The sequence below is a fragment of the Grampus griseus genome (genome assembly GCF_964374135.1).
Source record: "Grampus griseus genome assembly, chromosome: 11".
In the NCBI taxonomy this organism is placed as follows: domain Eukaryota; kingdom Metazoa; phylum Chordata; class Mammalia; order Artiodactyla; family Delphinidae; genus Grampus; species Grampus griseus.
The window spans coordinates 29,233,935-29,258,870 of NC_139005.1; the positions used below are offsets into that span (position 1 = coordinate 29,233,935).

Here is a 24,936-nt window from a genome sequence, read left to right on the forward strand (position 1 = left end):
CCGGAGCCTGTGCTCCGCAACGGGAGAGGCTGCAACAGTGAGAGGCCCGCGTACCGCAAAGAAGAAAAAAAAGATAGCAGAGAGGCTAAGAGATTTGAAGTTAGACATCCCCAAGTGTGAATTCTACTGTGACCCTCTTCTAGCTCTAGAACCTTGAGGAAGTTACTTAAACTTTCTGAGCTTTACTACTAGTTTCCTCATCTGTATCTTTTTCAGGACTATTTATCAAGGATCTTCCTGTTCTCTATGCTTGGACGTATCAATGAATAAATTAGACAAGAGCCTTTGCCTGCTTGCGCCTTCTTGCATGCTTTCTCCCTCCTTACACTCTCGTGTGGAAACGGATGTTATAAATAAATTCTATGCTTTGTCACAAGTTGATGGACGCTACGGGATAAGGAAAAGGATGTGAAGCTCACTGAAGAGGCTTGGGTTGGGAGTGCTGGAGGAGTGTACAGGTAGGTTCTGATTTTAAATAGGGTAGTCAGGGTGGATTTTATAAGTTGACATTTGAGCAAAGACTTGAAGTGAGGGAGTTGTCAGAATGTATGATGGGGAGACCACTCCCTGGGAGCAAGAATAACCAGAATCCTCCATCTCTGCCAGAGTTTTCTGCCAAAACTCTAAGGCAGAAATATGCCGGGCAACTTGGAGGAATATCAAGGAGGCCACCCTGGCTGACTTAGTCAGTGGGGAGGAAGAGACAGCAGGAGGGCTGGAGGTCGGATATGTGATGGGATGGCTTGGGTAAGTCCTGGGAGGCCATCACATGCATTGTGTCTTTTACTCTAAACGTAGGCAGCCAGGGGCAGGATTTTAGCCGAGGTGTGGCATGAACTGTCTCTTGTTTGAAAAGCACAACTCTATCTGTGGCCTTGAGGATGTGGGGAGAGAGTGGAGTCAGGGAGAATCTCGGGAGGCGACTACAGGATCCTCGGGGTCTATGTTGGTGGCCTGCACCAGGCTGCTAGCGGCTGGTAATTCTCAGAAGTGGCACATTGGGAAGGTTGTGACAGCATTTCGTGGTAGATTGAATGCAAGAATGGAAAGGAAGAGGGGGTCAAGGGTGAATTCGAGATTTAGGGCCTGGGGAACTGGAAAGGTGTGGTTACTGTCACCTAAGATGGAAAAAGTTTGGGGTAGAGCATGTTTGGGGGATTAAAGACCAGTTTTGGAGGTATAAGATTTGAGATGTTTTCGTGACGTCCAAGTAGAGATGCTGAGTACACAGTTGGATACACAAGTCTGCAGTTCTGAAGAAAGGTGTAAACTAGAGATACACTTTAATACAATGGAGATATTAAGAATAATTACATGGAAGCGCTATTTTAAAGATAAAATGAAGTAATGCAATTAGCACTCTGTCTTCTCAAAACATTTAATAACTGTTAGCTAAAATAATTACCTGCAATGAAAAAATACCTATAGTTTGTTTTGTTGTTTGCAGTAAAAGTGAATAAAATGTCACAATTATTTTAGTAGTATTTGTGACACAGTAGTTTTAGTTAAGACACCATGACTACAAACATTTACAATAAACCTTTCAGCCTCCTACTTTTCACTCTGATAGGGTACTTGGAACCATATTTTGTAAGGTTTAAGTTAGTTGTCATAGGGTACCTCTTTAATTAGAAGTACTTCTGAACTGTCTAGTTCCATGCAGTTTTATATACATATATGTATAATTATTATTTTATGATTTATCAAACTCAGTTGAAAATTTGCATCACTGATATACATTAGAATTTAAGCATTTACCCAGGTATTCAAGGAAAAAAATGTACTTGTCTTGTAATTTCCATAGGGGTACTTACTTTCACATCTTCCCTTCACTTTGCAGTCGAAAACATGGCAGGGGAAATATTATCTTACTGGTCTTTGAGTTCCCCTTAGCTATCTGCAAGTCCTTAAACAGCCTTTGTGGCTTAACCAAAATTCTCTTCCATCTTCATTCCGCTAACAGATATTGGTCTAAGCATGTACTTATACTAAAAAATGCATGACCACGTTGTCTCTACACATCTATAATTTTATGTTAACACTATCATTATGTAAGCTATACTTTAATTGTAATTATAACAGATTTTATGTCAACACACATCCATTTCTAGTGTTCATCTGGTGTTCAAGGGGAGAGCAGCATCTCGTAAATGTTATCAAAATATAACATCTGAAGAATAGAACAGAGGGTAATTGTGTAATTCTGTATTCACTCTAATTAAGTTCAGTGGAGTTGGCATAATAGAATTAAGATGAAAAAAAAAAAGACATTGAGGTACCATGGCTCCCTCTCCTAACACACCCTTTTCGTATCCGAGAGCAGAGACTCAGCACCTTTCTGTACAGAAATGGAGACAGGAAGAGGCCAGAGGATGAATGACAGGCACGAATGAGGTGGAACTTTGAAGAGCAACATGGAAATGAAATACTTCTTTTGTATTTGGTAGGTGGGGAAAATGTACCAGCGTGTATGCCTACTGGGACCACGTTTTCCAGAACAGTTAAGCCCGGTGTCAACTATGCTGTCCCACCTTCCTCGTAAGTAGGAACATACTGTTACTTGAATCTTTGCTTCCTGTTTCTTGATACCTGGTTGAGAAGATTATCACAGGAACTGCATCTTGTTAGCAAATACACTGTTTTGAAATGATTGACACTCACTGAAGAGTGGCAACTCCAAGCTTGCTCTCTCTTGATCTTGGACTATTTAAGTCTGGAGTGCAGGAGTGGGTTATGGGGAAAGACCATTGGAATTCTTATGTCTTCAGCATAATGGTTATAGCATAATGGTTAGGAGTGTAGGTGCTGGTTCAAATCTCTGCTTTCCACTTGCTAACCATATGAGCTTGGGCAATTTACCTGATTACCTGAACCTCAATACTCCTGCCTATAAAATGATGTTAATAATATTTCATCCCCATAGACTTGTTTTCAATGTTAAAATGAAGTCACTTACACCAAGCACTTAATACAATGCCTAGAGCATAGTAAAGTCTATTATTATTACTATTACTACTACTACTACTATTATTATTATTACTATCACGATGCCAGGTGCTATTTTTCCTATGCCTTATTCCATTATCTTCTGCCCTGTCCCCCCATTTCTGTCTTGTTTCTGTACCAGGGTAGGTTTGTCACAGAGCATTTTCTTTCCCTAGTGTCTGACTCTTAGTCATCAAGGTGACTGGTCCACGACCCGGCATTCATTGCTGCTCGTTGAAGCAACCCATTTTGAGAAGGGGAGTTGGATGTTGATGCCAAGTTGGGTCAAGGAGAGAGAATTTTCTCTCTTCTGCACTCAGAGAGCTAAGTGAAATATTCAGCCCTCAGAAGGAGAATCAGGCAAAGGGCAACATGCTTAATTTCATACCTTAGTGATTAAGAACAAGTCAGACAGGCTGGATTTGAACTCATTTCCGTCATGTACTGACAACGGGATCTTAGGTGCTTTTGTAACCCGTCTGAGGCTCAGTCAACATCTGAAAGAGACGAATAACATTATCAGGACCTAGCTATGTATAGCCTCGTTGTAATAAGTGAGTAAATCCTTTTAAAACGTTCAGCACGTTGTTTGGCATATAAACACTTAATAAAATTTAGCTTCTTTGACTACTACCGCTGCTAATATTATTAAGTAGCTGAGCAGATCCGAGGCCCATTTTTTTCTTAGATTGCACATAATCATTTGGACAACCAGCTCACATTGATCAACCGTTGCTTATATATAAACCCCCATGAACCCAAAGGTGCTTTAACTCTCTCCCAGTCAGAGCCTGTTCTGGGGGCAGAAGCAACACCGGCACTACCCCCATCATCTTTGCCTTTATTGTCACTACACTGGCCTGCCGTACTGAGCACTTTCTGTTTGCCAGGCACCAAATTTAGCCCTGCGTATGCACTATAGCATATAGTTCTCACACTCAGGTGGGAGACATTATCATCATCCCCAATTTTCAGATAAAGACGCCAAGGTGTTGGAAAGGTAAGAAACTTGACCCACAGCAAGAGATGGAGCCGGAGTATTCAAACCCTTCTCTCTGACCTCAAGAACCCTTAAATATTAGCATACTACTACATCCTGGTAAGAAAATCTGCTTCCAGCCACTCTGGTGAGAGTAGAAATGATTCTCAGTCCCCACATTCCTCTATTGCCCATGCCACCCTAGCCTCAGGACTAGGGGGGAAAGGAAGTGATCTCTTCAAAGAGCAGCCAAAGGGAACCTACTCCCTTCTGCCTTTTCGGAATCAACTAACCAATATTTTATTTCCTTCTTAAGAGTCCCCACATGTTCCTTTTGGTACTTAGCTTGGCCTTTTAGAATTCTGACATTCTGTGCATGACTCATCCACTGTATTTCACGTTAATTTATTGAGGTCAAGTATAGGGTCTTACTCATCCTGAAGTCCAGTTATCCCCTGTCACATCTAACTCTGTTCTTTTCTTCTTGTAGGACATCTGCAGGTATTTATTTGAATTTTGTTGAATTGTTCTCATCAATAGTACATTAAAAGTTATACAGAAAGTGCTTTCTTATAAGGAAAACCATCTAAATAGATTTCTAGCTCTTTACTTTTTATAGCACTATTGTAGAGATTATAGATCTCCAGGTAATATTTTTTAGATTGAGTTCTTCATATCATCTTATTTTTACATATAATGATAAATCTGAATTTTCTCTATCAAACCTCCGAGACTTCACTGGCTTGTAACTTAGCTTGTTGATTATGTGTTGCTGACTTTTCCATTTACAATGATATTTGATCCTGGTAAGGATGGGGCTGGGTGGGAAGGTACATCTTAGGGCCATAAATTGGTTTTGTAGAGAACTAACATAAAGATCTAAAGTCTCATCATATTTCTGCAGAACTCATGAATCATTTTATTATAATTCCATTCATTCAGGGAGTATAAAACCATTTTCAAATTGTTATTCCTAATTTGTTCATCTTCTCTTCCTTAGTCGTAGTGAGAAGAGAGCAGGCTGAATGGAAGAAAGTCATTATGACCACTGGGGCCACTAGGGTAGGCATCAGTCCCAGAGTTTTGTTTTCATCTCTCCGCTATTAATATTGGCTAATGTCTTGAGTGCTTACTTGGTGCAAATTACTTAGCCGACCATGGCAAATGGATTGTGTCATTTCATCCCCTGATAGTCATACAATTAATGTATGTATTATTATGATATCCCGTAATGCATACATGGAACAGAGCCTCAGAAGTAGTTATTTGCTCACGAAAATATGGTAGATGTGGAATTTGGACTCAGGTCTGATAGACTCCTAAATCACTCCTAGTGATTTTTACCACTAAATTAAAGTTGTATACCTCTGGAGAGTAGATAGTTTCTAAAATTTCCTCAGCTCTAACGTTTTATAATTAAATTTTTGTCTGATGGCAAGCTTAACAGTTAAGATGGGTAGGAAGGAATGCCAGCCTGTTGAATGGAATTTCCCTGAAATAAGCCTGTTTTATGACACCAGTTCACTCATTCATTCACTCAGCATGTATTGAATGTTTGCTCTGTGCAAAGGCATTTTAGGCATCACAGTGGAGTGAGCGCCCCTTCCATAGACTCTCCTGCAGCACTCAGAGAAGTCTTGGACTGGTTTGCCTGTTATGGAATGGGGCTTGGTGATAGAAGCCTGGTTTGTCCTCCACTGATAAAACTAAGACATACTCATATGAGTTTGTAGGCATCTTGAAGCCGTGGGATAGTAACACACATGAATCTTACCATTTTTGCCTGGGATTAATGATATAAAGGTTTTGGATTTGGGTATGGAAAATGGGTGCAATTATGGGTGTGTTGGTTCTACATATATATGGACATCACGTGTCATCAGCCTGCAGCTACCTGCCATTCCTCACTACTCCTTCTTTTCACAAACCAAACAAGTACCTTCTTATCTCTCCTGTGGATAAGCTCTTGACAGTGGCACTAGGGCCTCCCTCAATAAGTACATCATTGGCTAAACCAGTGGTTTCTCAGATATGCTCATTGAACAACCCTTAAGGTGGATTGACATTCCACTGCCTAGAATAGAATATGGTGTTCTTTAGAAATCGGGGGGAAAAAATAGGCCACCGGATGTACTTTCTTTAATTTAAATTGTATATATATATATATATATGAACAATTGTTATATATGTGTATGTATCCTTGTTCATATATATGAATGATTTAAAATTGAAGATATATATATATACACGCACACATATATATATGTATATTTAAATTTTGGCTTCTGTTAGCAAGTAGTAAATTAAATTATTAGCAGATCCATACTGCAGGGAAATAACCAATCAGATTTCATTCAATAGCTTGCTTTTTTGTAGATTTATGGTTGTGACTTTATATCTGCAGGTATGTTTGCTGAAGAAAATATTTCTACCACTTTACACAAAATTAAATTCATTTAATACCAATGCGGCATGTCTCAAATGTCTTAATACAGTTTTAATCTTTAATCGCATCAGAAGTATGAAATTAGAAACATACCCCAAAATCATTTGAAGATATAATTACTTTCATTTCCCTTATACTTTTGAGACTTTTGAAAAATAAGTATTTAGTTGTACTTATCTGTTTCTGTCTCTCTAAGGGATAGCAAACACTGAAACACAATTCTTTTTAAAAGTCAATATTAAAAATATATTGTCCAAGATGATCAAAACTAAGGAAGTGGCAAAGAAATTCAAAAATTTAAACTTTCAAAGGGTGCTTTTTTTGTGAATGTGTAGTACTTGTTCTTCTGAAGGAATTAATCTTTTTAAAAATTTAATTAACTTATTTTTTATTGAAGTATACTTGGTTTGCAGCGTTGTGTTAATTACTGCTGTACAGCAAAGTGACTCTGTTATACATATGTATATACATTCTTTTTCATATTCGTTTCCATTATGGTTTATCACAGGATATTGAATGTAGTTCCCTGTGCTATATAGTAGGACCTTGTTGTTTAGCCAATCTATATATACCAGTTTGCATCTGCTAATCCCAAACTCCCAGTTCATCCCTCTCCCACCTGCTTCCCCCTTGGCAGCCACCAGTCTATTCTCTATGTCTCTGATTCTGTTTCTGTTTCATAGATAGGTTCATTTGTGTCATATTTTAGATTCCACATATAAGTGGTATCATGGTATTTGTCTTTCTCTTTCTGACTTACTTTGCTTAGTATGATAATCTCTAGTTGCATCCATGTTGCTGCTGCGAATGGCATTATTTCATTCTTTTTTATGGCTGAGTAGTATTTCATTGTATATATGTACCACCTCGTCTTTATCCATTCATCTGTTGATGGACATTTAGGTTGTTTCCATGTCTTGGCTATTGTGAATATTGCTGCTGTGAAGATCAGGGTGAATGTGTCTTTTTGAATTATAGTTTGGTCTGGATATACGCCCAGGAGTGGGATTGCTGGATCATATGGTAGGTCTATTTTTAGTTTTCTGAGGAACCTCCACACTGTTTTCCACAGTGGCTGCACCAACTTACATTCCCACCAACAGTGTTGTAGGAGGGTTCCCTTTTCTCCACACCCTCTCCAGCATATGTTATTTGTAGACTTTTTAATGATGGCCATTCTGACTGGTGTGAGGTGGTACCTCATGGTAGTTTTGATTTGCATTTCTTTAATAATTGGCAGTGTTGAGCATCTTTTCATGTGCCTATTGGCCATCTGTATTTCTTCTTTGGAGAAATGTCTCTTTAAGTCTTCTGCCTATTTTTTTGATTGGGTTGTTTGCTTTTATTGTCATCAAGTTGTATGAGCTGTTTGTATATTTTGGAAATTAAGCCCTTGCTGGTCGCATCATTTGCAAATATTTTCTCCCATTCTGTAGGTTGTCTTTTCATTTTGTTTATGGTTTCTTTTGCTGTGCAAAAGCTTGTAAGTTTGATTCGGTCCCCTTTGTTTATTTTCATGTTTATTTCTATTGTCTTGAGAGACTGACCTAAGAAAACATTGGTATGATTTATGTCAGAGAATATTTTGCCTCTGTTCTCTTCTAGACGTTTTATGGTGTCATGTCTTATGTTTAAGTCTTTAAGACATTTTGAGTTTATTTTTGTGTATGGTGAAAGGATGTGTTCTAACTTCACTGGTTTATATAAGGCTGTCCAACTTTACCAACACCACTTGCGGAAGAGCCTGTCTCTTTCCCATTATATATTCTTGCCTCCTTTGTCAAAGATTAATTGTCAAAGATTAACTGAGGTGTGTGGGTTTATTTCTGGGCTCTGTATTCTGTTCCATTGATCCATATGTCTGTTTTTGTGCCAATACCATGCTGTTTTGATTACTGTGACTTTGGAGTACTGTCTGAGTCTGGGGTGGCTATGCCTCCAACGTTGTTCTTTTTCTTCAGGATTGCTTTGGCAATTCTGGGTCTTTTATGGTTCTGTATGAATTTTAGGATTATTTGTTCTAATTGCGTGAAAAATGTCATGGATAGTTTGATAGGGATCGCATTAAATCTGTAGATTGCTTTGGGTAGTATGAGCATTTTAACAATATTAATTCCTCCAACCCAAGAACATGAGATGTCTTTCCATTTCTTTGAATCATCTTCACTTTCCTTTATTAATGTCTTACAGTTCTCAGCGTATAAGTCTTTTGCCTTCTTGGTGAGGTTTATTCCTAAGTACTTTATTTTGGGGGTTGTGATTTTAAAAGGCATTGTTTTTTTACATTCCCTTTCCGATATTTCATTGTTGGTATAAAGAAATGCAACCAATATCTGTATGTTAATCTTGTATTCTGCTACCTTGCTGAATTCGTTTATCAGTTGTAGTAGTTTTCATGTAGAGTCTTTAGGGTTTTCTATATATAGTATCATATCATCTGCATCTAATGACAATTTTACCTCTTCCTGAAGGAATTAATCTTGAAGTTCTACTAAGACTTTTGGGATACCTGTTTTAATGAGCCACTACTTCCTGCCTGAGATTGCACTATGCACCAGAGATTCTAGAATTAGCATAATAAAACTAATAATGCAAACAACAGCAACAAATCTTCACAAACGTTCCTTGTAAGGAAGTAAAGTCCACTGGAAAAACAGACAAGTGAAACACACATTCAAAATGGCAGTGATTCGCAAACATTTATGTGCTGAAAAATCACGACAAGCATGATAACCAGGGCAATTACTAGACCCCTTCTCCAGCTGGTCAGGTGTAAGGTCCTGTAACTCTATTTTTGGTGAATGCCTCCAGGAGAGTCTGAGACAGATGTTCTCAGTTGTCGTCAACCTTTAGTGTGCATCAGATTTGCCTGAGAATATTGTTAAAACACAGATTGCTGGGCTCCAGTGCCAGAGTTCTAACCAGTTCCCAGGTGTGGCTGATATTGCTGGCCCAGGGACCACATTTTGAGAACCACCTTTCAAAACTCTGCAGTATGCGGTTGTGTGTGTTGTGAATGAGACGGGCCCAGAGAACCAAAGGAGGGCAAAGGGACTCTGGCCTAAATTAGTCAAAGGTAACAATAGCAGCTAGAATTGATTGACCCGAGAAAAAATTATAAGAACTTTACCTGCATTTGCTCATTTAATCCTTTCAGTAAGGTACATAGGTGCTACTTAGTGTTCCTCTTTTACAGGGGTGTCCAGAGAAGGTAACTACTTTGCCCATGTCCTAAACTGGTAAGTAACAGATTAAGAATTCAGGTCTAGGAAGTCTGATTCCAGAGCCCACACCTCTACCCTTTCTGCATGTAGAGAGGAGTAAAGGGTTGTCAGTGAAGCCTTCCTGGGGGCCCTGGCCTCTGAGTGTAGATAGAAGGATGAGTGGACATAAAGATCATTATTTGTGTGTGGTGGGGGTAGGGGAGGAAGTATGAGGGCTTCCAGAAGAGCCCACCCTCCCCATACATCTGCTATAAGCAAGTCTGATGATCAGGAGTCCGGAACATGAGTATGACTATGGGATACTGAGAAGGGTTCTAGAACCCTGAGGTTAGAGTTCTGGATCAGTTAGTAGGTAACAGAAAGTGAATGAGTGATTTACCTTACTTTCCACGGGTAGCAGGAAGTTTGGAGATAGTCCCTCTAGCGTTAGTCCAGCTGCTGAAGGGCATCACCAGGGGACTGGGTTGCTTCGCTCTTCCAGCTTCCACATCTCTAGCACGTCCACATAGCTTCAAAGTGACCCCAGAATCTCCAATAGTGTTCCAACAATTTGGGCAGGAAGAAAGAAAAGGAAAAAAAACAGAAATTAAGTAAGAAAAAAAAGGCAGTGTCTAACTCAGAGAGCAAATTTTTTACCACAGATGGTCAGCAGACTTGCACTTAGATCTCATCAGCTCGGATTTTAAACTGGCCACCTTAGCCTTAAGGATAATGGGGTCTCCTAAACCAGGGCTCTGATAGTAAGGAATAAGGAGAGAGTGGTACTGATTAGCAGTGCCTGCTGTCCCAAACAAATATTATCCCCAAACTATTTTTTTATCCTATATTTTACTTTAAAGAATGGAGGGGAAACATTATGTATCTGTAAATAGCCTTTTAGAAAGGGTACAATTATATAGTTATACAACCCCCTGGAGGGCTCCTTTCTTCTAAAATCTCTTTAAAAACTGTTCAAGGTTAAGGACATTTTTATCTTAATTTAGTAACTCGCAGTCGATTATCTTGGAATGACATCCTCTCTCTGCAGATGTTCTGTCAGGCTTTAGAAAATTCTAGAAGTGGACAGAGAAGTGTTATGGTACATGTATTTGCAACATGCACGTCTTTGAAATGAAATCCATTTAGGGACCAAAAGGCATTTCATGTCTTTGCTATACATTTTCACATATTTGCCTTTCCAGAATTCCTTTGAGCAAATCTGTTAGATGTAACCCATCCGTTTCTCCCATCTGAATTCTTTATTACTAAACAGTCTTCAGTATGCTCTCACTCCCCTCTGTCAAAGGCGTTTCTCTGGGTCCTCACCCTTCTCATCTCATATGTGAATGCGTATCTTAAACTGAAGCAACAGTCTGCTATGACTTCTCCATCACTTGAAGAACCCGTCTTTGTGGGAAAAAAAGTAGACTTACTAAACTTAGAAGGTAAAATGCGCGCAATGTTTCTGAGAATTAAAAACTAAGATAAAAACATAAGCAATGGAAAAAACTTCCAGTGGATCCTTTTCAAAGACTTTATTTTACAGAGAAGGCAACTGAGGTTTAAAGAAAAAATGCGTTAGTTAAACACTAAATAATAAACCTTAAACCTCAGTGGAGCAACACATGGACAGTTCATTTCTCACTCACTCAGGAGTGTAGTATGGGCTTTGGTGGTCTGAGGGTCAGTTTTCTGCTCAGTTATTCAGGGACCCACCACCTTCATCAAGTGGCTCTACGTTTGTCCTAAAAAGGAAAGGAGAGAGGAAGCTGCAAGCTACAATTATCAACTCGTTATCCTTCAGACATAAACTCTTCAGGTCACCTCTGGTCACGTTCTTTGGGATAGAACCATACCCAGATGCAAGCGGAGATGGAGAATGTTGTTCCTATCTTGGTCCTAGTGATGCCTCTACAGGCTGGAGGAGCTAATTAAAGTGTAGTCAACAGCTCGTTGTTTCTGCCACAATGAGTGATTAGCCTAAGACTGTGGATTAATTATGTGTGTGTGTCACATATACATATAATACACACAAACATATATATGTGTGTGTATATATACATTTTTTAGCATGAGTTGACACATGGGGCTTCTGCCGTATCAAAAGAGTACAAACTGCCTCTTGTTGCTTTTTCTTAATTGAAGTTGACTACTACTATCTATTTCCCTTCATTTTGCTACCTCCCCCCCGCCTTTCAGTATTATATGAAAATTCTGAAAGAAAGAATTTCAAAGTTTCCAGTGCTTTTAAAGGTAATAGAATACTCAGACCTTAACAATTTTCCTGTGTGAAACTTTTGCCAGACTAAAATAGTTAACTTATGAAAAGTAAATTTAGATTGATACAAAAGAGAAAATAAGCTGATTTTTTTTTTACACAAATGCCCTGAGTCAGGGTGGAAAATAAATGGAAAAGTGGAGGAATTTAGATCCTTTTGTTGTAAATTTAAATATTTTTAATTGTAAAAATAATACAGGCTCATTGCAGAAACTCCAAAATTGAAAGGATTTAAAGAAAAAAGGAAGAATAACTCAAAATCCCATTTCTGATAAATCATCTCTGTAACATTTTTGAGGGTACCTTTGGAAACGTTTTTGTGACGGGGTGCATATAAATACAATGCAAGTGTAAAATACCTTTAATTATTATATCAAACTACAAAACAGTTCTATAACATTTTTATTTAGTAATATAAGTATGATTACTCATCACCTAATAAAAATCTGCAGCATCATTTTTAATGGTTGAACAGCATTCTATTATTTACTTAACCAGTCCCTACTGTTCAACATTTAGATTATTCCTGTTTTGCTTTGCTAAGCAATGAGACAAGCATCCTTGTTCATGTCTTTGAGCATTTGTTTATTTCCTTAGAATGGACTTCTAGAACTTGAATGGCTGGTTGTCAGTTCTGGTACATACTGACATACTGTCTTCCAGAAAGGTTACCGTGCTTTTTATTTCTACCAAGAATTTAACATCCAGTGTGGTTTCTTACACACACTCATCAGTACCAGTATTATCAATATCAATACCGGTATTATCAAGTTTTTTAAAACTGTGTCATTCTAGTCAGTAAAATATGACACCTGAATTATTTTATTTGTATTTCTTTGATTAATAATAGCAAGGTTGAACATATTTTCATATCTTTATTGGCTGTTAATACTTTTTAGTTTGTGACTTTATGACATCCATTTTTCATCGATGTATAACAGCCTTTTATATATCAATGTGTTTATTTTGTTTGTTGTAAATGCAATTTTTTTCTCTTCATTTATTAATTTTTATTTTGTGTGTGTTGAACTTCTTTAATACTGTCAAGTCTATTCAAAAACCCTTTAATGAACACAACAAATGTGGAAAATCAGTCATTCTCCTGCATTTTGTAATCAATTTATTTCCTTTTGGGCAGTACAGAAATGTAAGTTCTTATTTCATCTTATGGTTGGAAAGAATCTATTCCCTCGGAAAGGGATTATAGTCTCCATGATGCAGTAATGGGAGATTTTATAGGGTAGGCAGGGTCTACAGAAGAAAAAACCCTAAATCACACTCCATTGGTGGTTGCCTTATTTATAAAAATGGCATTTGAGGTTGTGTGACTGCCATCAGGTAAGCAAAATTAATTTTTAGCATGAAGTACTCCTATCAGCAAGAACAGCCTAGGATAGGCTAGCAGTAAGAAGTGAGGGGTTATGGGATTGGGGCATAGCCTCTGTTTCCTCCAATGCAGCTGGAAATTTAAACTCTGGGGCTCCTGCTTGATCCAATCAGCCCAGGTAGTATGTGTTGCCAGGTAGGGTGAATAGACTCAGAAGTACAAGAGCTCATCCTTGGTCCCCTCTGGAAATGAGCAGAGAATACTGTGTCAAGCAGAGGTGATCAGTCCATGGTCTGGAGACTTGGATCTCCTCACATAGTCCTTAAAGTCAGGGTGAGACAAAATGCCAATACAAATTATATTGATGACAGTATCAATGAGGTGACATTGAGTCCTTTGACCCAACGTGTGTCTGCAGTGTGCCATCCATTAGTAAATGGGCAAAGCCATTTGACAGATCTATCTGATACAATGAATGAATCTGACACTCATATTTTGAAAAACTGAAACTGTATCCATTTGTCAAGAACAGTGGCTACTTGTTCTGCTTTATTCCCCCTGGTAGAACTAGGTAACATTGCAGGCAGTAAGACGTTCCGGCATTTCACCCTGGAGTAGCCCCAAAACTGAAGAAGCTGTCTTATCGGTAGTTAGCTCCTTGTCACCAAGAATGTTAAAGTAGATTTGTATGATTAGCAAATTAAAGAGACTGTAGTGCCTACCACTACTGTATTCACTAAGGCACCCAAGTTATTCTAAAGAAATCCTAATAATACATTAGGACCGTTTTGAATATTTTTATTTGATTAGCCGTAATCTTCTAGTTATAACATCCATCACCATTTTGACCACTGAAACTTGGCCTTCTTTTCTTACAGCCTAGCCCTGTGGTCTTGGGCTAATCACTAACCTGCTTAGATACAATTTTCTTCTCTATGAAATAGAAACAATATTATATACTTTGAAGGACTGCAGGAAGATGAGCTGTAATGTTTATCAAGTGCCTAGTAAGTAGCCTGGCCCATAACAAATACTTGGCTAATTGTAGATGTTAGTTTCATTTTTAGTTTTATTTCCAAACATTGCTCTTTACTTTTGGAACTCTAAAATTTGTTTTGAGAGTGGAGGACTTGTTGTTTGGATTCCTCCAACACTCTCTGTATATTCTGTACTTCTATCCCTACATCATTTATATTAATGGAATAAATGATCTTTGGTCTGGTGATTCCAAGGTGACGAGGAGCTAAGTGGAGGTTCAGTATACACCTGGAAGTATGGATTTTCATGCCCAGTGCAAATGTGGGAAAGGCATTATTCCCACATTATAAAGGGGGTAAAGACCTCCAACTTGAGGAGACTCTGGGTTGAGAGATGAGAGATTTACAGGTACTGTGTTTATCCTACAGGGTACCACAGGGGCTTTTATGTTCTGTAGCAAGAATTTGCACCTTATACCCTTGTAGTTAGATGTAAAGCATACCACATAACTAATATCTAGTAAGCATTAGAGTTAGAATAAATACCATTTATTTAACGTTTCCTTTGTGTTAAGCATTTTACAGTTACAACATATGGATGGATACTATATTGTAATGGTTAAGAGTGTAGTTTTTTGAGCTGGATAATCCTGGATTGGAGTCTCATCTTTATTACCTCTTTTTTTCTGTTTTATTGAGGTATAATTGACAAAATTGTAAGATAGTCAAAGAGTATATCATGATGATTTGATATACATATCTGTTGTAAAAGGATCCTTCCCATCACGTTAATTAATACATCTAACAGCTCATGACACCTTTTTCCTTTTTTTCTTTTTTTGGTGAGAACACTTAAGTTCTATTCTCTCAGAAAATGTTAGTTATACAATACAGTATTATTGACTGTAGTAACTATGTTATACAGTAGATCCTCAGACCTTATTCATCCTGCAGCTGAAAGTTTGTACCCTTTTACCAGTCTTCCCCCCTTCTCCCCACCCACACCCCAGCCCCTGGCAACCAGTTTTCTACTCTGTTTCTATGAGTGTGGCTTTTTTTCTTTTTAGATTCCCTATATAAATGATATCATTCGTATTTATCCTGTCTGGCTTATTTCATCAGCATAATGCACTCCTGTTTCATCTATATTGTCACAAATGAAAGGATCTCCTTCATTTTTTTTAAGGCTGAATAATATTCCATTACCTCTTAAATGAGTGACTTTTGGTACATTGTTTACACTTTCTAAGCCTCAGGGTTTCTTTTCTTCTGTAAAAAAAAAAAAAAATTATATATATATATATATATATATACACACACTAACTGATATGTGGAATGTTTGTTGAATCAACAAATAATTAGTTGAGATCATAAATGTGACACTTAGCACTGTATTAACATTTATTAATACTCTCCCTGTTAATTTCTACAATAAATTGTATAATAAGTAACAATAATAATAGTACTACTGGTAGTTTTAGAAAATGCATAGGATGTGCCAGGCATCATATACTGTACTACCCTCCTTCATGTGTACCACAGGTTACATGTGGATATCATCTTCCACGTTGTTTCCTTTAAAGAAAATTGAAGCTCAGCAAGATTGAGTAGCTTGCTCCAGATGTGAACTCAGGTCTGAATCACTCCACATATAGGTTCTTAATGACTCCATTTCTTTAATTCCACATCTGCATTTGTTTGTTGTTGTTGTTTTTAACTTTCCAAGCATCTGATCTGAAATTCCTTTCTCTTTGGGGAATTTTCCACTTTGTGGGTCTTGGTGTGAAACAGAGCCTTCCTCTCGTTATACAAGCTGAACATGTCAGATACACTGTTTACTCACATGCTCAGTCTCCCTTACAGATGGAAAACAGTCGGGCGACCTCAGGTTGGCCAACTGCACCCCTCTCTTGGATTTTGAATTACAAATAAATGATGTAAAGAAGCAAGGCCAGCAGTGCTGGGTCAACCTCCTGTTTCCTGTTCCTGCTTGGTAGCAAGGCCAGCTAGGACTTATAACATCACTTTGGCCTGATCCTATAATTGCAATAGCATAGCCTTGGCTTTCGGTTGTTTAGTCTGCTTCTAGTTACTGAGACCTAACCATAAACTTCCAAAAGTTTCCTTTTCTGCTCAAATTAGCCGTATCTGGTTCCTGATGATTACAAATAAGACCTTTCCTGATGTACAATGGTGACCTACTTATCCAGGCAGATGTAACATCGTCCTGGCAGGGACAGAGGGCAGGCAGGTTCCTTGAACAGCTGAACAAGAAGAAAAAGACCTAAGAAGCAAGAATTGAAGCCAGTTCTGCTTGTGTTATAATTCTACCCGCAGCTGCCTCTGTTTCACAGACCATATGCTAAGGACCATGTCCCTTCCCCTGTAACAGACGAGCAAAGTAAACCCAGGCCTTCCAACCCAGAGACCAGCTGAGCTGTACCGTGGACAATCTAGGATGTGAAAGACTTCACTCAATGTCTTTGTCACTTGACACATTGTTCCTCTCTTTGGGAAGTAGCTTCTTTGTGTGACAAGAATATGCTAAACCAACACTTAAGTGGACAGAGGTGAAAGATGCCAAAATTAGCTACAGAAAAAAAGGCGTAAAGACTTGTATTTTCTGTTATTTGAAGGTGTTAAGACCCCACATAGAATATGAGTCCTTTAAAGGAAAGTTGTGAATGGACCAGGGAATGTTGAATTTCCATGTGGCAATATGTCCTTGATCAGTCATGATGATGATGATGGTAGCATCAGTAGCATTTATCAGTGTTTCCTGGGTGAGAGGCACTTTATCCTAATGACCTTTTATCCCCATGACGACCCTGTGAAGTAGGAAATACTGTTTCAGCATCTTCAGGGTTTCTCTTTTTCTTTTTTTTTCCATCAGGAATTTACCCTAGATCACAGTTGGGTAGTAGAACGACCAGAACTGGACACTAGCCTTTCCTGAATTCCCAGCGTGTGATCTTAGCAGTTGTATTGCCTGATGCAGAGCCATGTAAATGTTGCCAAAGCAATGAAACGTGTACCTGTTTCTAACAGATTCTAACTCAGAAGCTCTGGGGTTAAGTGCAGAGCAGTTGAGTGTGATTGTCTTTACAGACAGTAGATAACTTAAGAGAAGTTGTTTAAAAGTATATTTGCATATTGCACTACACTGTCATATCTGTGATTGGTTAGCTATTGAGTAACTAACACAAATCCCAATCCCATCTCTAATCTCATTCATCTCTTGTATGATATTTGACCTAATTGAGGCAGTTTTTTTTTTGTTCTTTCCCACGAACACACATCGAACATCCAAAACATGCTTACCATTTATGAGCATATTCTCTTAGTTATTTAGGAGTTGAGTAAGAGTGAGAGAGAAGGGCTTCCCTGGTGGCGCAGTGGTTGAGTGTTCTGCCTGCCGATGCAGGGGACGCGGGTTTGTGCCCCGGTCCGGGAAGATCCCACATGCCGCAGAGCGGCTGGGCCCGCGAGCCATGGCCACTGAGCTTGCGCGTCTGGCGCCTGTGCTCCGCAACGGGAGAGGCCACAACAGTGAGAGGCCCGCGGACCGCAAAAAAAAAAAAAAAACAAAAAGAGTGAGAGAGAAAAAGACACATAAATATGAAATACGGTCATCATTTTTTTAATATCCTTTATGTTGTTAATCCCTCTTAGCATTTACTGCCATTCACTCATTTGTATTATTTGGGGTATAGCAGTTTATTCACACAGCATTTTTACATATGGCTTATCATTTGTATTCTATTTTAATAACGCTAATAATTATAGACTATTGACAAACTCATCAGACCCTACATATTCATTTCAAAATCATGAAAATAAGGTGGAAAATGAGGTGTAAAGTGGAAAATCTATGTGTATGTTTTCATTGGTGGAATGAGGAGCTACCTGAATACCACTCCTTTAGCTTTTCCTTCAAATGGTGCACTTTTTCCTCCATGCATAGGAGTCCCTTCCATTAGGTCAACAGTAGTCTTGAGGGCAAACCTCAGAAGTAGAAACAGGAGAACTTTTCAGTTATGGTAAAATCAAACATATTTTTCTTCAGTAGTGAAAAAAAAATTCTTCATGAGAAGTTCAACCACCGTGAGTTCCATGGTGAAAAACTTTCCACTTATAGATGCAACTTCCCCCAGAATTCTGAGAAATGTCGGTAGTAGAGAGGGGTGTTGCATACACCTGTTTCATTTCCCTCTGACTTTTCCTTCTCCTTTCTCTATTGACATTAAAATCTATAGTGAAAGCACATAGTAAGCAGTCTAGGACAATTGATATGACATTTGATCTAAATCTCCAAAGTCTATTTTAGATGGGGATGCTATGAGAGTCACAGGAGGGGAAAAAATCTAGAATTATTCTTATGTGATCAAATGTACTAAAATAACAAAAGCAAATCTTATTTCTAGCTAATAAAATCACATTCCTTATATGATGTCATATTATGGCAGAAAAGAAATATATGCGTCTATTTTCTTCTATATTAAAACTGCTAAGGAGTGGGGACCAATGAACTAAATCAATTGTTTTGGGTTCAAGTTGTAGTTTTTAGTAGCCATCCTTCTTAGCAAGTTTTCAGAAGCAAATGTAGTTCGTGTACTATCACCACTAAATGTGCAATTGTGTAGATTTGTGGAAAAAAGTATTATCAAATATATATACTTTAAAAAATGATTTGTGTAAATTTATCTATTCATATTATTATTCTCCCCAAGTAAATCAAAATCTACTATATACTGTGTTTTTCTTCTATAGCTTAAAAGGGGAATGTATGTTGAAACTTATTCAAATATTTATTAGGTGTCTACTAAGTGCCAGGCACTCTACTAGGCAGTAGAGATGTTGTATTAGAGGTGGAAAATATCCTTGACCTCCAGAACTGATACTCTTGTAAGAGAAATACTGGGTCAAACTAAGTCAACAGTTTCTTTGCTACAGAGCTTTTTACAAGTCTTGTGAATTATGAGTCTCTGATAAGGAGATGTAGTGGACAACAGATCCCAAATTTATTTGAAATCTTTTCCTTCATGGACTGTCTCATAGGATTAATGATCCACTGAACACACCTTGAGAGACACTAGTATTCTGCAGTGGTTAGTTAATTGTTTTCTATTAAACAACTATATACTGAATCCATGATATTATTATCTGGATTTTTTGGAGGATACAATGATGTACATGGCCACTGTGATGATAAGGGGGTCCAGTTTAGTTAAGAAGAGAAACCACAGGAGTTATAACTTAATGTAACAAAGAAATACACACACATATACATATATTTATATGTAAATTACTATTTATATAGTATACAATGTCTTCTGAAGAAGATAGAGTTGTTTGTAACTTGGGATCTCACAGGAGGTTTCACAGAGAAGGTAGACCCTGAGCTGGGCAGAATTTCAGTAAGTTAATGTGGTTCTGACCGTACGATAAAATCGGGTATTTGCACTGGTCAATCTGACCTTGATGGAACAGCATTCCATTTGCAGGGAATAGTGTGATCAAACATGCAGTGGTGGAGATTGCCAGCTTGTAATATTCCAGTACCTGGAAAGTGTTGGAACATCTGCTTTCTCCACGGTCTAGAAAAGTGAATCTCGAGTGAAATGCAAGTATAATGGAGGCCAGTGCTCTTTGCTTTGTACACTGCTTTGATTCTACAACACGCAACAATGTAGTGATCTGTTTCAGATTGTCATTATTCGAGAGGGTTCTTAGTAACAGGAGTGGAAAAGGAAGCCCTCTCTTCCTGTGTTTCTGCCCTATGCTCTTAAGCCAGAAAAGGTACCAACATCACTGACCTGACCTTGTCTCAGGTATCTATCAGGATCTACTAGAATCATTCTAGTGAAAGGTAACTAGACGTCCAAAGGACTTAAAAGATACACTATAACCTTTGTATACTTTATATACCTGGTGAAACAAAAATGTCACCTGAGTGGTCCCCTTCCCTAGAAATACGAGTATGTTTTTCCAGTGCATGGCAGAACTTTGCAGGTAAAACTGGGATAAAGGTGAAGAACAGTCTTAAAATTCTAGTCCTTGAACAGCACCTAAGACACAACAGGTTTTCAATAATCTTAGCAACAGTATTCACAAATAATGACCATCAGCGTAACTGCTCTTTTGTGCCAAAATACATTACCATATTACTTTTTTTTCCTTCAGCTTTACAACTTGGGTTCTATTATTGTTTCCATTTTACAGATTAGGAAAGTGAGGCTCAGAGATGCTAAGTCACTTGGGCAAGGTCACAGAGCTTGTAAGAGATAAACCTGCACCCTTACTGTTGGATCCTACAAAGCAGACCATAATTTAAGTCCTTCAAAATATACCTCAGAACATTTGAGTAAATTAATGAATAAATCCTCCTAGTCAGACTGACCAGATCATTATATTAGGTTCAGCTCTAAGTGGAGGAAAGTCATAATCATAGTTGGACAGTTAATACAGTAATTTACTTGCTTTGAATTTTCTAAATGATGTTTAGCTGGTAGTTTCATGATGATAACCATCGAATAAAAACAGGCATATTTTGGTGTTTGGAATAAGATCTCATATTGAGTAAAATACATATTGATTCCTAGACCTATATGATGTGAGTAACAGATGACATTGAGATGTCATCTAGAAGTACTCCTGTGCAGTTCGTCATGTCAACCCAGCTAATAATTTTAGAATGTTCAGAGTGAATAATATATGCAGCCATAAAGCATATTTCTAATCAATGCAAATAATATTTTTCCTGTGCTAAACCCAGAGTTAAGTTATAACACGCATCATAAGATTAATGGGCCATTTTTTCTTCATCACTTTGCTAAATGACTTAGTCTGGAAACCATTCAGAAGGTTGCGAATTGGAGCTGAGCAGTAGTAGTGAGACTGTGCCTCTGATGATGAAACTATTTCCACCCCGACCCCTACCGCTCCCTTCTTGGGAAAGAAGGCAACATTTCTCCTAGAAAAAGTCACAGGTTCATAAGCTAGCTTGTATAATACGTTTGGAGGAATAGTGTGTCTTTTAAGCAGAGCCTATCTCGGCATATAAAATAATTTTTACCTACCATTTAATGAAATTAACACTCACTTTGAGGCTAGGTCTTTTGCCATTTGACTCCTGGATCACGTCTGTGGATATATTTTTTTCTTGAGACGAAGTGTGAACCCAACATAGTATCCATCATTCAGTCTGTCTAGCTGATGTACATCATCTGAAGCACAAGCTCCCTGAGGCCAGGCACTTTATCTGCTCCATCAGTGTAGCCCTGATGCCTAGTGTCTAGCTTTTGGAGATTCTTAATAAACATTTGTACTGAATAAGGTATGTATATGGTGAGCAAAAGTTGGCTTCCCATTTTACAGTCAAGAGTATCCCACTCATGTTCTGTGAACACTGGATACCAGAATCTTACTATGTTATTTTTCTGTTCCCTTTGCAAGTTTCCTGAAAGGGCATTCCTGTCCTTAGAATGTCCATCTCCTCCCATCTTCCTGGAGAATAACTCTTCTTTCTTAAATACTTAGCCCCATTATTGACTCTTTAAGATTGAATTTATTACCTCCTTACAAACAGGAAAATGCAGTGCTTTTTTTTTCGACATTTATCACCAGAAAATTATTCTAACACCTGAAATTCTGGACCTAAAATGCCTGGACTAGTGGTTCTCAAAGTCTGGTAACCCAGACCAGCACATCAGCTGCACGTAGGAATTTTTAGAAGTGAAAGTCTTGGGCCCTGCTCCAGACCTACAGACTTGGACACTCTGGGGGTGGGGCCCACTACCTGTTTCAGCAAGCTCTCTTGGTGATGCTGATGCATACTCAAGTTTGAGACCCACTGCTTAGACCTAGAACTTAAGGTTTAGGCTTTGGACAGATCTGAGTCCTAAACACTACTGAGACACTGGAGTGACCATGAGCAAGTTACTTCTGGGAACCTCTTAGCATCTGTGTGCCTTGCTTAGCTAATAGTGATTTAAATTAATTAGAATAATGCACACGGTGTACTCAAGAGAGTAACCAAAGCATGCTTTATGTTCCATAAATTCTAGCTGTTTACCATTATCACCAATCAGAGCTTACTGACACATCCTGAAGACATTCTTCTAATAAGTGTAATAATGTGGTTTGTAAAATTAACAGCTTAGAAGAGCATATTACGAAGTTCATCAGACAGGGTCTCAGCAGGAAATCAGGGGTACATCAGTAAGGATAAATTGAGCCCAATGTAGAGAATCAAGAGATAGTGTAGTGCCCTGGGTTCAGTAAAAGTATGGCTACTTTATAGGAGATGAAAGAGAAAGGAGGGCTTGCTGGAGAGCGAGTCCTCCCCAAAGATGCTGTGACGCCCCACAGAGAAGCACTATATGTTAGCTGGGGGATGCAGCCAACTGCCAACAATTTGGCAAGAATTAATACCCTAACTTCACTCCCCTCCTTCGTTCCCTACAATCTTCTATTGGTACTCTTCATTGGTGAGCCAAACAGAAGCCAGAGCAAGGACACTTACTAAGATAGGCCATGCAAGCCATCCATATAGAGTTGGGTGGAGAAAGGATGTGGAAGGGCAAATAGGACATATTTCCCGCAGGTGGTGAGCGAGCTGTAAAATCACTCGCCCTTCTAACATCATTGCCATTGCAGGAGCACGGAGGAGCAAGTGGTTAGTTCTGACTTGGCAGATCCAGGAGACTGCAGGACAGAACTGGTATATGAGTTGGGCTTTAAAGGTAGATTTGAATTTTAATGGAGAGTATGGAGTAAGAAATGGTGAAGAACCAAGGGAAAGGGAGATTCATTGCAAATGGAGAAAAGAAGAGTGGCATAAAGACAAGAAAAGTCAAGACTTACGGAAGAGATAGCAAATACTCTGCGTGTGACTGGAGCAGAGAATGGGTAGACGAAGGCTGGAAGTTAAGATGAAGTCATCCTTGAATAACATTAAAGTTTCCTCCTTTAACCTCAGTTTCCACCTTCTACTCCCTTCACTAACATTGGAAAATTAAAAGTGAATTTGACTGGGTTGGTGGCAATGGTAGTATGAAGCAAAGAGAGGAGAATAAGAGTAAAAAATTTAGTAGTACCTTGGTGAAGCTGGGTAAATGATGGGTGGTGGTGTCACGTCAAAGCATGGGCAAGTGATTGTGACAAATATAGGCTTATTTCTTGACTATATGACTTCAGTTAAGGTACTTAAGCCCTCTAGGCTGCAGTCTCCCAACCTGTAAAATGGGGATAAAACCTCGCTTCCTCCAAGGTTTCTGTGAGGATCTAATGAGAAATGGAAGTAAGAGTTGAGTCCAGTAATCAGTTTTTAATACATATAAACTAATGTGAGGATAAGGGTAAGAATACTTGCTATCATTTATTGAATACTTATTATGTGTCCAATATTGTGCTAGTCTATTTACATATCTTTTCTCATTTAGCTTTCTTTTCTCTTATCTGCCTTTCTATAGGCAAGAGATAACTGATGGCTCAGTTATGAGGAAACGCAGTTGTGAGGAAAATGTCAGAGGGAAAATGTACCAGAAAGTTAATTCCTAATGGATCTGTCAGCCTTAAACAGAGCATGTCTGTGCTAAAATGTGTAAAATATCTGTGCTAAAACTACTCAATTGGACAAGTTTTGATAAAGTATTAACTTAATGAATAGGCATAAACAGCTTGGAGCTTTTTGGAGGGTATGTGGTAATATTAGTATTGGTGTGATGACTTTTCAAAGTTCTATGGTGTATAGAAGTCAAAAAGAAGACCCGGAAAGGGGGAAAACTCTCTCTGAAAGTTATTGGGGAAGTCTGGCTAGTAAGACTCCAAAAGGGAGAATCAGTAAGAGGCCAGGTTATTCATAGGCCTTCTAAGAATGTGTCCATGAGAAATATTTACAATGATTGGATGCCGGAATAAAGGAGAACACTGGCTCCATAAATGGTAACTTATTTTATACAAACAGGCTAATGATAAAAATAATGAAAATCTGATGGATTTTTGAGAGTTTCATTGACCAAACTGAGACAAAAGTACATAACAGCTAGATGCTCATAGTTTTAATCAGTTCACTTTGGAGTCAAGCAAAGATAGCACCTGAAATGGTAAGGGACGTTTATGCAAGGTCACAAAGATTTTTGGTTGTGCATTTGGGATATAAACCCATTTCTGTAAGAATTCTTTCAGAAGTCAAATGTTTGCTTGTCAAAAATAGCATGAACTTACTTCCAGGAAAAGTTCCTAAGAAAAAATAATTTGAGTAATGAAGAACACTGATGTAACAGTTAATTTAAGAACCCAGAAATAGAGGTAAAGAGTAAAGCAATTATGGGTTAAGAGTCTGCGTAGGCAGAAGGAGCGGAGCGGCTGCTGCTCAATGGCGGAAAAGCCGCCGGTGTTCTGACCTCTTCGTCCCCCTAGCAGTTGCGGGGGAGTTTCCTGCCGGCGCGGCTGGAGTCTCCTGTTTCTCAGAGTTCGGTGGCTGAAAGATGCTCCAGAGAGACGAGGCTGCGGCGGAGGAGGTGGCGGCGGCCGAATCGGCAACGGCGCTAGGGTGGAGAGAAGGCGGCAGCGGCGGCGGCGTGCGGGGCCCAACGGTGTAAACAGCCCCGGAGGCGGCGGAGGCGGTGGCCAAGACCCCGAGGGGGAAGCGGCGGCTGAGCCAGGGTCGCGCCTCCTTTGGAAACCTGGGCTGAGTGCAGCAGAGGGGTTCTGCGGCGGGCGCGAGCGGACGCCCTAG

General features: G+C 38.8%; 1 protein-coding gene across 1 annotated transcript; it reads left to right on the forward strand.

Annotated features, from left to right (window-relative positions):
• Positions 1-449: 449 nt before the first annotated feature.
• Positions 450-24,936, forward strand: LOC309829874 (uncharacterized protein; the record flags this gene model as incomplete). The annotated part of the gene is made up of 3 exons (XM_082666149.1): positions 450-458; positions 2,448-2,538; positions 24,621-24,936. The coding sequence occupies exons 2-3, from the start codon at positions 2,471-2,473 to the stop codon at positions 24,934-24,936; spliced, it is 384 nt and encodes a 127-aa protein (XP_082522275.1). The 5' UTR covers positions 450-458; positions 2,448-2,470.